Genomic DNA, 14,274 nt, shown 5'->3' on the forward strand with positions numbered 1-14,274 from the left:
ATTAATTAATGACATTAGTTTTACATTACGTAAAATTATAATAAAAGTATAATAACGACTACTATTAAAATAACTCTGGGAATTATTGGGACTTTTCACACACTTGAATTATTTTATTTCCCTTAGTAAAGTAATACTGGGGCCAGGCAATTTACCAATCTTAATAAAATTTCTTATTATGATTATTTACATTATCGTCTACTTATTACTTATCGTGATTACAGTAGCTGATAAAAATACAAACTTACATCAAATTGTTAATCGTACCTATTGTGCTTTTATAAACTTCGAACACAGCCATTTTAAATTCTATAAAAATTATTGTTTAGATTACGCTACTCTTATTTCTATAGTGATTTGCAATTTATATTATGCAATTAAGTATGCGATTTAATTGCTGGCTTAAATAATATAAACGACACTTAGTCTTGTGCTATATAAATTTTGCTATTAACTAATAGGAAGAAAATAATTTTGTAATGGAAGCTATCTTCGATGGAAGCCTCAATGTTCCACGTAGAGCTCAATGCACTCTAGAAATACAGTAAAAAGTTATTTATTTTCCTCGATATATTTCTATGATGCGATCTTGATCGACGTATTCGAAAATGTGCGGCGCGTCCATCAAGATACCAACTGTGCCAGCAGTGGTCACGATGAAGAAAATGTACAACTGAAGTCTGTCGATAACCATCGCTACGTACTTCCAGTCCTCGCGAGTCTGCGAACAGAAAAAAAGAAGGAATGTTGAACCGACCGTATGGCAAATAATAATATTTGTGGGAGACACGATTTCCGTGTTTCACTTGGCAGGGTCCACAGGATACCAGGGTCGTGCCTCGCGCCGGGGCTTATGCTGAGTGGGGCCTTTTTATAAAAGACACTACCACCATTGTTGACTAGTCCATACACTCAATTACTATTTGTCTTATTACTCAGTCATATACATATTTATTTGTACTCTCTTATGTAAGTTGTTTTTAGGGTTCCGTAGCCAATGGCAAAAACGGAACCCTTATGGATTCGTCATGTCTGTCCGTCCGTCCGTATGTCACAGCAACTCTTTTCCGAAACTACAAGAGCTGTACTTTTGAAACTTGGGAAGTAGATGTATTCTGTGAACGGCATTAACATTTTAACACAAAAATAGAAAAAAAAAACAATTTTTGGGGGTTGCCGACACTTAGAACTGAAACTCATTTTTTTTTTCATTAAACGCATACGTGTGCGGTATCTATGGATAGGTCTTCAAAAATGATATTGAGGTTTTTAATATATTTTTTTCTAAACTAAATAGTTTGCGCGAGATATTCTTCCAAAGTGGTAAATGTGTCCCCCCAGTAACTTATGTGGATGTACATTACCATGCAAACTTCCACCGAAAATTGGTTTGAACGAGATTTATTAAATAGTTTTTTTAATATGTCATATTAATAAACCGCAATTTGCCTTTCATTCAATCGACTTAAAGAATGAGCGGTAACACTGAAGCACTGGTTTTGGCCATGAAACTGAACAACTTTTTCCAAGGAACATGGGTCGAACTGTTAAAAAAAATGTTGGCATCCCATGCTAAATGCGCAATCAGCTGATACGGTTTCTTTGGGGAGCTGATTTTTTTCGGATTTTGCCCTATGGAACCCTTCATGGGCGAGTCCGACTCGCACTTGGCCATTATTACGTGTTTTGATTGTAAGTTATGTTATTCCGTGATTTGTTTTATATTTGTTACAGCAGCGGTGTCCCTATATGTATAGTACTTAATAAACGTTTCTTTCTTTCGTTCAAAACTCTTTTTTTTTCTTTTTCCTTTTCACGGTACTTATTGTAGATTTGTCGCAGATAGCAGTAAAGTACTTGGCCAGATATGGTGACTATATTACTTATGATTACTTACTTTACTATTCTAGCGTGGGGTAGCACAGATGGAATTGAAAATCGGGTTTAGTTCGCCACACTAGTTTTTATTTTATATTAGTGAACACTGTAACGGCTTTTGCAACAGAACAGAGAGTAACTTAAACTACGGGGCGCAGCGGCGCAGCGCGTGCGCGGACGGTTCGCTCGGGCGGCGCGAAAACGGTCTATCGCGTATGAAGCTCGGCGGCAAACTGAGTGAGTGCGAGTGAGCGAGAGTCAACGAGCGCGCTCGCGCATGCTACTCGCGCAGGCGCGCGGGGGGAACGACGGCGCGGCCCGACCGAGCCGTTCTATACGTTCTATTATTATTATTATTTTTACCTCCCGCTACAACCTCCCCCTCCAAGTCACCGGATCGACCCGATGGTGACTTGGCCGGACGACCCTTTTTACGGGGGTGTTCTATGAGGGTAGCAGTCCCCACATAAGGGGTAAGGGCACTAGCATGATACTTCCCTCTGATGGTACCTTGCTTATCCTTAAGCAGAAACGAGGTTGGGCTGACAATTTCAGATATCTCGTACGGTCCCTCGCGACGCGGGGCAAACTTACTACTAAAACCCTTAGCGGCATTACTAAGCCGGTGAGACTCAACGAGGACGAGGTCTCCCACCTGGTAGGAAGAAATCGGGCGGCGATTCTTATCAGCGACTTCCTTTCTACGATCCTGTTGCTCTTCGGTTCTCCATTTGACTTCCTGGAGGGTCTCGGTGAATTTTAGCAGGTATGGAGTTATCTGAGGAACGAAGTTCTCGCGTTCAACAACCCCTCTGAGGTCAGTAACTACATCCATTGGTGAGCGCAATTCACGGGCAAACGTTAAAAATGCAGCAGTCCTCCCAGTACCTTCATTGTACGAGCTATTAAGGGCAAACCGAACGGCGGGCAACGCTTCAGGCCAATTCCGATGTTCAGGCCCCACGAGCATAGCAAGCATTTGCTTCATGTCGCGGTTCTTGCGCTCGGACGGGTTAGCTTCCGGATGGTAAGCAGGAATGAGGCTCTGCTTAACGTCGAATACATACATCAATTTCTGCATTACAGCAGAGACAAACTGTGAGCCGTTATCAGAAATTACACGGCGAGGAAACCCATATCTGAGGAATACTTCCTCCAACAACACTTTAGCGCAGGCTTCAGCTGTAGCGTCAACTAAGGGGAACACTTCCACCCATCTACTTGCAGTGTCCACGATGAGGAAGATCCATCTCTCTCCGTTGCTTCCTTCGGGAAGAGGTCCAAATAGATCCATCGCAAGGACTTCCATACGCTGATGAGCTACGGGCGTCTGCAACAACCCCGCAGGCTTCATGTTGTTGGGTTTGTAGGTTTGACACAGGTCACATGACTTGATATACTTGGCAACATATTGTCGCATGTTTCTAAAATAGTATCTCTCCTTCATCTTCTTCAGGGTTCGTTCCAGGCCAAGGTGTCCAGCGGTAGGTGCATCATGCAGCATCTTCATGACCTCTTCACGCATGGACTCGGGAACTACCAGCTGCGGTTCTTCAGAATCTCCGTCCAGATCTATACGGTAAAGTACGCCTAAGGTCATATAATATCCGCGATCAGTCCAGCGGTCTGATGCATCGGCCGTCTGACCTTCAAAGTCATTAATAATTTTCTTTATTTCAGGATCTTCGAGCTGCGCACTACGGATCTCTTCGGGACGACGATGTGGTAAGTCTACACTTACAGGGCAAACATCGCATGAGGAACTGGCAACAACATCCTTTTCTGGTAAGGCATCACCGCACACGGGCCTACTCATCGTGTCGGCAATGACATTCGCCCTTCCTGGGGTATACTCTATTTCCAGGTTAAAGGCCTGAATCTTCATGGCCCAACGGGCTAATCGACCACTGGGAGTCTTCAGCGATAACAACCACTTCAGTGGCTGGTGGTCAGTCGCAACGCGCACTTGCGCGCCTTCAAGGTAACCCCTAAACTTCTCAAGGGCCCATACAACTGCAAGAGCTTCACGCTCGGTGGTATGGTAATTACGTTCAGCTGGCGTTAAAAGTCTGCTCGCATATTCGATCGGCCGTTCCTCCTTCGGATCATCTCCCTGAAGGAGAACAGCACCCAGGGCGTATGCACTGGCATCAGTACGCAGGATGAATGGCTTCTCAAAATCAGGCTGCTGCAGAATGGGGCTAGTCGCGAGACGACGCTTCAGCTCTTCAAACGCGAATTGCTGATCGTCAGCCCATCGCCAGGTTCGATTCTTTTTCGTAAGATCGGTGAGTGGACGCGCTACTTCAGAAAACTGTGGTATAAATTTCCTGAACCACGCACAGGTTTGTAAAAACGTTCTCATTTGTTTCAGATTCTTTGGCGGCTCCATATTTAGTACAGCTTCAACCTTCGCGGGATCTGGCTCGACACCACGACAGGTAAGTACATGTCCAAGATATACAACTCTATCTCTTCCAAAAACACACTTCTTCCGATTTGCTCGGAGACCAAATAATCGAAGTCTGTCAAAGACCTGTTGTAAGTCACGCACGTGAGTTTCAATATCAGGCGAGACTATAAGGAGATCATCTAAGTATGCAACTACGCATACATCCTTCAGGCCGGCACGAAATCGATCAATTAAGCGTTGAAATGTCGCCGGGGAATTCTTAAGACCAAACGGCATTCGCTTAAATTGGTAAGTCCCGAACGGTGTGGTAAAAGCCGTCTTATGGCGATCCTCTGGCGCCACTTCTATCTGCCAATAACCTGCTTTGAGATCAATGGTGGACATGATGCTGTTGGCTTTCGTTGACTGTATCAAATCGTCGATCAAGGGGAGCGGGTACTGGTCGGATCGCGTCACGCGGTTTAGCTTCCGGTAATCTACACAAAAGCGGACTTCCCCATCCTTCTTAGGGACTAAAACAACGGGAGAAGCCCAATCCGATTCTGCATCCTCGATGACGTCTTCGTCCAACATTTTGTCCAATTCCAGGCGGATAATTTCCTTCTTAGAGGGCGTGACTCGATACGGCGGTCCCGCTACTGGTGCGGCGTCACCGGTGTCAATGCGATGAGTGGCAAACTTGGTGGGTGCTCCCCCTAGCTTGAAGATATCTTCATTTTCTTGCAGGAGAGTCGTGAGCTTGTTCCGAGCGTCTAAATCAAGGTGGGCGCCCTCGTCCTCACGAAGTTCCACAGTCGATAGATGAACTAAATCAGTCTTGCCCTCAAAACACATTGGTTCCGGTTGAGAATTTCTCAAATACCAAACATTACGATCAAAGTCAAGTATCATGCCCGTACCCTCAATGAAATCCATACCTAGCAATGAGTTAGTAGCATGTGGTAACATTAGAAAACAAACCTCAGTCACTACATTACTACAAGTAACATTAACACGTGCTACATTAACTTCTTCTATACAACTTCGCCCATCGGCGTATCTAAGTTCAGTTACAACTTTATCAAAACTTTGACCACAATTTACAAGATGGTTATACAGACTCTTACTACCAATAGATTGTTTTGCACCAGTGTCCACAATTGCACTACCCACTAAACCACAAACCGAAATGTTCACAACGGGACGGTCCCGTGGAACCATAAGATCACTCACTCCTATAGCCGACACTGAGTTGAATGTAGACGACACAGCAGGAACTACTTTGCTCTGCTCTTTGCATTTAGGGCAATTGGATCTTATCACGCCGAGTGCTCCGCAGCCAAAACAACTGACTGGGCGAGGATCTGGAACAACTTCCTTCTTAATCTCTACTTTATTCTTCAACTTTTGACATTCGTCTCTTGTATGTCCGTAGCATTTGCAATATATGCATTTCGGACGGGACTGTGTCGGGATAGCACGTGCAGTAGTGACGGCAGGTGTAGCAGTAGTGGGGGTAACAGCGGTTACCCGATTGTGTCCGATCACTGGTCGACTCTCGTCTAACATATCTTCTACGCTTCTGGCATGCTGTAGTAGCTCTGCAAATGATGAGAAGGAGCTACGTGACACCCTCTCGCGTATTCTACGATGTAACAATCCATATGTCATATCCAATTGTACTGGATTTTCTGGTAGAGTGTCAGGTGGTAATTGAGCTATCAGAGCTCTCACTCGGCAAACAAATATGTCTGTTGATTCTTCTGCTTGCTCTTTCTTGAAGATCTGTCGGTAGATCTTATGTGGAGGCATGCGCGGACCGAAGGTTACTCGCAGCAGTTGAACAGCATCAACCCAGGACTCTGTAGAATGCTTGACTCCCCGCCACCAGGAAGCAGCAAAGTCGGTCAGCAACATAGGCAAGCCTCGCAGTGCAACGGCATCATCAACTCCCAAACATTGCTTATACATCTCCACGGCGTCTATGAACGCGTTTATGTCGCCGGCACCATTGAAACGTGACGTGCAGTTCGCAAAATTAGAGGTTTGCGGACCAGGCGGCAAGGGTGAAGGTGCAGGTGATGATTGCGTGCACATGGACAGCAGTCGGCTGAATTGTTCATCTGTCATCAGTACTGAAGATGGTGATGGGAAAACCTGGCTTGCATGCGTGGGTTCCAGCACACCACGAGGAGAAGCAGCGGCAGGTACACCATAAGGAGAAGGGGCGATTGGCCTCGGCACAGTAGGCGCAGAGGTGCCTGGCGCCATGAAGCTCACGCCGGGCGACTCGTCATCAGCGAGCAGCGTGACATCGACGTGCGACGCGCCCTCGGCAGGCAGCGTGACATCAATGGGAGACGTGGCATAGACGGGCATCGTGGCATCTGCTGGCGGCGTACGACTGACGGGCGGTGTGCGAACGACGGGCAGCGTGCGTTCGACGGGCGGCGTGCGATCGACGGGCGGCGCTAAATCGTTACCACTTCTAGTTAAAACCATTTTAACACTTTAGTTCGTTTTAATTTACTTTAAGTACTTTTCACTTTAGTTTGTAGTATATAGCAGTCAATATAACAGATAAAATAACAGTTCCGCTTATAGTTCAAATGTTCATTAGCACTGTGTGAAAAATAGGTAAGGGGTACTTCCCTAAGTCCAAGCAGGTTGCGGGCATGCGCGGCTGGCGCAGCGGTATAGCAGCTCTGCATCAATCGTGCCAGCGCAAGGGCATGCGCAGGGCACGCACGGTGTACTCGTACGTATGGCAAATACGAGCAACTGGAACATCGACCCTCTACGGTCGACAGCAACTCGTCTCATACGAAACAAAACAAGACACACTAACGTATTTCACTTTACGTATGCACTGTTAGTACCTAACTGAAGTATTTTCCAGTCAACACTAAGTTTTCACACTATAATATATAATAACTATAAAACTGATTTACAACAGTTAATAAACAAAAGTTTTTCACGAAAAAGAAGTTCGATGACGCGATTGACAATTTGACATTGACAGTTCGATTGGCGGTAAAAAGTGGCACTTAGAAAATGGAATCGCCCGATTTTCACAAATGACCACGCCCACTTGTGGACAACGCGCAATGATAAAATACTTATTTGAAACTGTCCACCAAAGATATTTAACACAACTATCCGTAAAATATAGTCAATCTGAGTCTAAAAACACTTATAAGAAGTATTCGAACACGTGAAGATCGCAATTACAAAGTCTAGAACATGAATGTTCGAGAAAAACTAGAAAATAAACGAAACACAAAACGATAGACACACAGTCCTAATGTTCGTCAGCTAGTTACGACACTCAATAAAGTCTAGATCTAGGTAATAATTTACAGTTCACACGTAGTAGGTATGTACTTAGATTTGGTCACTCGGGCGGGAGTCTTCGAGACTCAAAAGGCACACACAGTAACACGATCGCAACTTCTTCTAGAAGATAAAACGATGCTTAAGCACATGAAAGTCACTCCGAACGTACGCAAAGTCCATCACAATATCCAGCTTCACGTTGGGACGCCATCTTCTAGCGTGGGGTAGCACAGATGGAATTGAAAATCGGGTTTAGTTCGCCACACTAGTTTTTATTTTATATTAGTGAACACTGTAACGGCTTTTGCAACAGAACAGAGAGTAACTTAAACTACGGGGCGCAGCGGCGCAGCGCGTGCGCGGACGGTTCGCTCGGGCGGCGCGAAAACGGTCTATCGCGTATGAAGCTCGGCGGCAAACTGAGTGAGTGCGAGTGAGCGAGAGTCAACGAGCGCGCTCGCGCATGCTACTCGCGCAGGCGCGCGGGGGGAACGACGGCGCGGCCCGACCGAGCCGTTCTATACGTTCTATTATTATTATTATTTTTACCTCCCGCTACACTATTAGATTTATTCAGACCTGCTATATAACGCTCGTGATACATTTTTATGCGAACGACGTAGTACTATCAAATGTTATATAATAATAATTAATAGGTAAGTAAGTACATTTGTGTTTTGGCTTTTCCAGTACAACTTACCTGGATGTAAAGATCTTCATTTCGGAGATGTTCAGCGATGAATTCAACCGCTTCCGTGGCTTTCGCAGCCTCGGGAGACAAAAGCAAGGAGTCTGAACTTTCAGACTCGCGCCGCTCGCCTCCGAGGCCGAGCCCGCCTAGAGCTCCCAGGCCACCCAGGGCTCCAACCTCACCGCCGCCTCCGGCTGCCCGGTTTATCTTGCAGTTAGGATGATGTAAGTCCGACAACTCCATAGCCTCCATTTTGCTTTGTTTGTCACCAATAGCACTGTGGAGTTAGAACATAAGTTCATTCGCGAAATAGGTGTGATTCAGATCAGCTAACAATATCTTATTTACCTGATGTGCTTAGGCAAGTCGTGAGGAGCTGCTGCGTGTGGCGGGGCGCCCATCCCAGGCATCTCCATCATCCATCGTAAACGAGTTTTACGTGGGCGGCGCATAAGGAGGGCTGCCGGCAAGTAGTGAAGGAAGACGCTTCGGATCCACAAAGGCATTCTACAAAGGTGTAGAACATAGTATCAATAACCATTCTCTTGGTTTCAAGTAAGTATACTTGTGTTCCGTAGGTAGGTCAATACGTTACCTGTGAGTTCTAGGACCTCTGAAGTTCCAATTGATGATGATGACCGTCACGAGAATACTGACGGTGTTCATGATGAATGTAAACAGCAGATACTTGGCGATGAGTGGCAACACGAGTGAGGTCGGCGGTAGAATCTTTGACACCAGCAGCAGGAACACAACCAGTGACAGCAAAATACTGATACCCAAGGTGACCTGAAACAATTGTTATTGAGGTATTTGATTACTGACTGTAAGTAGTCAAAGAAGATAATATCATAAGTAATAATGCAATATCTGGTTGCAGTACTTGTTTGTTTATCCGCGATAATCCTGTTCGGAGAACGCGCGACTTACACCGTAGTGTCACGGTTTCAAATCCCGGCTCAAGCTCAAAAGCACTGAATTCGACTTTATGAGTTTCAATTCATGTTTGGATCATAGATAATTGATATCATGAGGTTCCGAAGATTTGTGCCTGGTTAATCGCATTACGATCGCCTTCTATTATATGGGACTTAAACATAGCTGGCGAGGAGTGAGTGTATATACTATACACCTCTGCCTCTGTTCAGAGACACAAGCGTGATGCAAAGTTATGTTAGTCGGAATACATTACCTTTTCTCCAGCTTCAGCAGGCAAGTAGAATACCAATACGCAAAGGAATGAAATCAGGACAGTTGGCAGGATTAAATTGACAGTGTAAAACAATGTCTTCCTCCTTATGATTATGTAAAACGTGATGTCCGTTTCCGTCGGGTGGTTTCCTTCGTAGATGTTCAAGTATGCCGGTACCTCGATGATGTCCCATGTTCCTGACTTCCAATAATCTGATAGATCGACGAAGTTTTTGTTGTTGTATAACGCGAGCGATACTTGATCGCCGTTGAATGTCCATGAGCCGAATTTCATAATGCAGGTTTGTTGATCGAACGGGAAGTACGTTACGTCAATGGTACATGAACTCTGAAAGGGAACCAAGGTCATTTATCATTATCATCAATTTGATAGGTCCGGTTGTTACAGAAGCGACTGCCTCTCTGACCTTCCAAGCCGCGAAGGGCAAACCAGCCCAATACAGGTTAGGTTAGGTTAGGTTAGAAAATGCATTTCCTGGGAATCTGGGTTTCCTCACGATGTTTCCTTCGCCAACCAAGGTCGTTTATATAAATAAGTAATTCGTGGTATGAACAATAGTAATAATCATGTAAGTAGGTACTGTATTTTGTTTATTCGGTTAACTTACCTGGTATATGGCTGGAGGGACCCAAAGTACTTCACCATTCGGATAAATCAAGACGTTAGACTTGTATCTAACTTCATAGTTACCGTCAGCGCTGAAAGGAAATATAGGATCAGTTACCCTGCTTTAAACTTAATAATAATATGAGTGTACGAAATGATTCACTAGCTTTACTTGAGTTTTATGCTTTTATAGTAGTACGTACTTGTTGAATAACACGATGTCGGGTTTCCACACCTTGTCTGGAGGCAGTCGTAACACGCCTATGCCACCGTAATCTGCTTCGTCCCACATCAGCTGGTAGTCCATCCACACTAAACGCAGCCAGACGTTCGATTTCATAATCTGATTCTTTTCGTTCTGTAACGTAATATTGTAAATAATTTTAATTTTAAAAAAGAGAGTTAGTAGTTTCGTCGAAGTCGGCAAAGTCGTTTTAACATTTTTTAACACAATATTTAAAAGAAACACTGCTGTCGTTGATGTCTTTTGTATGCTTGTGTACGTATAAAGGAGGCTCTTATCGGTGTTGATCATTGATATACAACTACCATTACGAGGCGTCACGTGTGACAAAATTCTTTAATTATTCTTTTCAGAATGTTGGGGAATCTGCCGCACTTATATGTAGGTATATTTCAAGAGTAGTTGAAATAGAGGGACTTGACTTCATACTACTAAGAGTGACCGACCGAAATACAGTTACCTTATACTTATAACCTTATAGAATACAGTTTCTGTTCTCTTCTTCTTTGAGAGTCGATGGCGATCGAAACTAAATTAACAAGGCAATAGAGATACATACGACGTTGATGAGCTGGACGAACGCGAGACCGAACCGCACGTCGACCTTCTGTGTCATATTCTGGACGGGCCGGATGAGCTTGTTGTAGCCACGGAACAGGTCGCGGACCAGCCGCTCCTCGTCTTCCGAACACCATCCTGAAATTATAAAGAATCTTTTTAAATGTATGGGGCACACCCTGGACACTTCATACAAAATACCTCGTTTTCCACAGACACTACACAATGACGTTATCGTACGCGCGCATCTGTATAGGTACGTGTGACGTCTGACGCCATACGATTGAAGACTAAAGTAAGACCGAGGGGGTGAGGTAAACTTAAGTAAGCCACTGGTGGGGAGCGGAGAGTTGCTGGGGATCTAATAAGGCCACATCATAGCAATTTATCTCAAAAGCAGTATAGCTTTTATAGGTTTTTAAATCCTGTTATCAATACTGGAATTATAAGTAAAAAAGTGTCTTTGTCTGTAACCTTCACACACATACCCACATACATATGCCTGTAATCCCGAATGGGGTGGGCAGAGCCACAAGCAATGAAAAACAACTTGCAAAGACTGATACAAAGTCTAAGATAGGTATGATGAACCTTATGGTGACAAGGGATGAGCCTATCACCCATAACAATTGGCCATCATGTTAGAAAGGACACAATCCCTCCCTTCCAGATTTTAATGTATGTCCAGAAAGACGAGTTCTGTATATTTTATTTGCTCCCAAATCAGCAGATAGATGTAGCTCCTAAGCTACCTTTGTTACCTTTTTTACGTTCAAATCTGAATTTAAATAACTGAGTTGCATTTGTATAGTCAGACAAAGGGTAGTTGATTTCCAGGAACAGCATTTGAGTGCTGAGTATGGGTTGGTCTCAGATTGTCTAGATAGCAATATGACTAACTACATTAAAGACTACATCGCAAAGCGACTAGACATGTTTTACCTACATCTTATATTGACCTTGTAGCAAATTTAGTGGATCGCAAAATGACTTGATTTAATGTTTTAGGAAAATACATACATAACATAAACAGCCTATATACGTCCCGCTGGTGGGCACAGGCCTCCCCTCAATCAACCGGAGGGGGTATGGAGCATACTCAATCAGGCTGCTCGGATTGGTGGAGCTTTTAACGGCTAATAGCCGGGACCAACGGCTTAACGTTCCGTCCGAAGCACGGAATCATCTTACTTTTTCGGATAATTAGGTGATTCAAGACTGCAATGTCCTTACCAAACAAAGGACAGTCTCACAAAGTGATTTTGAAAATGTCCCCATCAGGAATCGAACCTGAACCTCCAGTTCGTGGGCTCAACGCTCTAACCACTAGACCAGGGAGGCTGGTTGGGAATATAAATAACGAAAAATAAAATCAGTCAGTTTATATTATGCGACTAAGGTAAAAGCTACATAACTTTCTTACATAACTTCGTAAACAACCCACTACTTAGGTACCCTCGACTACTAATCACAGCCTCCCTAATCAACGGAGCGAGCACGAACTTCCTACACTCTACCTAGCGCCTTATATCATAACTATCTATAGTATAACTCTATATATTATTTGCTAAGGTCAAAACTGTTGTGATAACTTAATGATCTTTGTCTAATTTGTATACTTCCTTCATCGTGCTACTCTAGCCATCTAAACGAAAACGCAGGTTATTTTCATAAAAAGAAAAATGAATGCGAAACGGTACTTTGCTATGTAAAACTAGTTTTTAACGTGACTTATTGTAGATTTGCCGCAAATGGCATTAACTACTTGGCCGGACAAATGTGGGTAATATAAAGTAGCCTGAATTAAATATGTGCAAGCGAATGAGTTAGTTTCTGACAAATGTTTCACAATCAATAAAACAACTGTCCAAAAAGGTTTTTCGGGACAGATTTTCGGATTGTTCCTTGTTGAAATGTTATATTTATATAAATATGAAAATGCGTACTCATATAGGAGTTGTATTCGTGTTAAGTATTTGTGTACAAGTAGCATCTGTCATCCGACACGATCCGCGTGATGCTGCAGCGGACAGATCAATAAGGAGCGGTCGCGAGATGAACTTAAGAGCACATCTGTCTTTTCTTTAAACTCCAATATTTCTGTTCCAATTTCTACAAGTTTATTATCAAATTAGACTATCAATGAAGTAGTTAATCACATTTTAAACTGCAATTATTTTATCACCGGCTCAATAAACGAACAGTAAAATTACAATTAAATTCACATTGCGAGACTTTACTGGACTCAAATTTCATTAGTTTTTTCAAGAGGTACTTTTAAATACTTAGATAATATAATATTTTGATTATGTGTTCACTACCTACTTAAGGGTTTGAACAATAAGATAACATTTGATATGCGGATGGTTTATTTTTTTAAATAAATAGATGACTGAATTTAACCAAGGTGATAGTTTTAGAGAGCTTAGGTGAGTTTGTGCGAGGGATAGGTGGTATTTATTAGTGGTGCGGTGAGTGATGTGAGTACCTGAGTACAGCGCGGTGAGCAGGGCGGCTACGAGCAGGAAGGCGCGCGACCCGCCCGACATGGCGGCGCGCACTGCCGCGCCCGCCCCCGCCGGCACGTCCCGTCCGCCGCCCGCCGCCCCGCCCGCCCGCACACCAGCCCCGAGCGCCCGCCCGCCCTAACAACGTCGCTTGCATTCAAACGTGATACTTAATACACGTAACCGCTTCTAACCCATTCATGAAAATTATGAAAGAAACATTAAATTATTTGCTCGTACTGCAACATTGCAGTATACCCACTGTCCGTTGGCACGCAAACTTTAATGTTTCAAGTGCATGTTACGAGCGCCTCGCTAAGATTTGTTAAAGCGCATTCCTTTGTATTATCGTAGGCAAAAAGAACTACGTAAATAAATAAATAAATACATATTTATCCTGTCATGATATTTTAGTCAATATACCTAACATCACATACATACATACATGTAACAAGTTAAATACTTGTGACTCTGAAATCAATAAATGAATATGAACATTTTCAAAATTATTTTTTAAATAATTTAAATATTAGAATATATTTTTATTAGAAGAAGCTTTAGCTGTACTTATTTTTGGAAATTTCAAGTCTTATCTCAGCACACATACATGTCAGCAGTAACAAATGGGTTTTGGCACATTTTGTGGTGAAAGCTCGCATTACGGGGTAGGTGGATGTGCGCATGTGCGGATATCCCTCGGGATAGCATCGATTGTCTCCGCCCGCGCCAGCTCCGGTATATAGGTCAGGGTTACTTCAATCAATTTAAATACACAAAAAAATCATTGTTACAAAATCAAGTGCCTGCTCAGAGAGTTGTCCAATCACTTAATCGAATGAGCTCTCGTTT

General features: G+C 43.5%; 1 protein-coding gene across 2 annotated transcripts; it reads right to left on the bottom strand.

The window, feature by feature from the left end:
* Window positions 1-73: 73 nt before the first annotated feature.
* LOC126377756 (acetylcholine receptor subunit beta-like 1) lies at window positions 74-13,479 on the bottom strand. Of its 2 annotated transcripts, none has more exons than XM_050025590.1 (9): window positions 13,407-13,479; window positions 10,920-11,056; window positions 10,320-10,474; window positions 10,118-10,208; window positions 9,490-9,837; window positions 8,893-9,086; window positions 8,646-8,804; window positions 8,307-8,574; window positions 74-721 (listed from the first exon to the last, which is right to left on the bottom strand). In XM_050025590.1, exons 1-9 carry the CDS (start codon window positions 13,465-13,467, stop codon window positions 557-559), a joined length of 1,578 nt encoding a protein of 525 aa, XP_049881547.1. In that variant the 5' UTR covers window positions 13,468-13,479; the 3' UTR covers window positions 74-556. The 2 variants fall into 2 exon arrangements, with proteins under 2 accessions (XP_049881547.1, XP_049881540.1); XM_050025583.1 differs by having other exon boundaries at window positions 8,307-8,553; window positions 13,407-13,467.
* Window positions 13,480-14,274: the final 795 nt, after the last annotated feature.

This window comes from Pectinophora gossypiella, chromosome 2 (assembly GCF_024362695.1).
Source record: "Pectinophora gossypiella chromosome 2, ilPecGoss1.1, whole genome shotgun sequence".
Classification (NCBI taxonomy): Eukaryota; Metazoa; Arthropoda; class Insecta; order Lepidoptera; family Gelechiidae; genus Pectinophora; species Pectinophora gossypiella.

Excerpts from the sequence above, each read along its gene's own strand:
- LOC126377756 (XM_050025590.1), bottom strand. The coding sequence starts at position 13,467 with ATGTCGGGCGGGTCGCGCGCCTTCCTGCTCGTAGCCGCCCTGCTCACC. Across the intron at positions 10,475-10,919 it reads TCGTCCAGCTCATCAACGTC|AACGAAAAGAATCAGATTAT; the intron begins GTATGTATCTCT and ends ATTACGTTACAG. Across the intron at positions 10,209-10,319 it reads GACATCGTGTTATTCAACAA|CGCTGACGGTAACTATGAAG; the intron begins GTACGTACTACT and ends ATTTCCTTTCAG.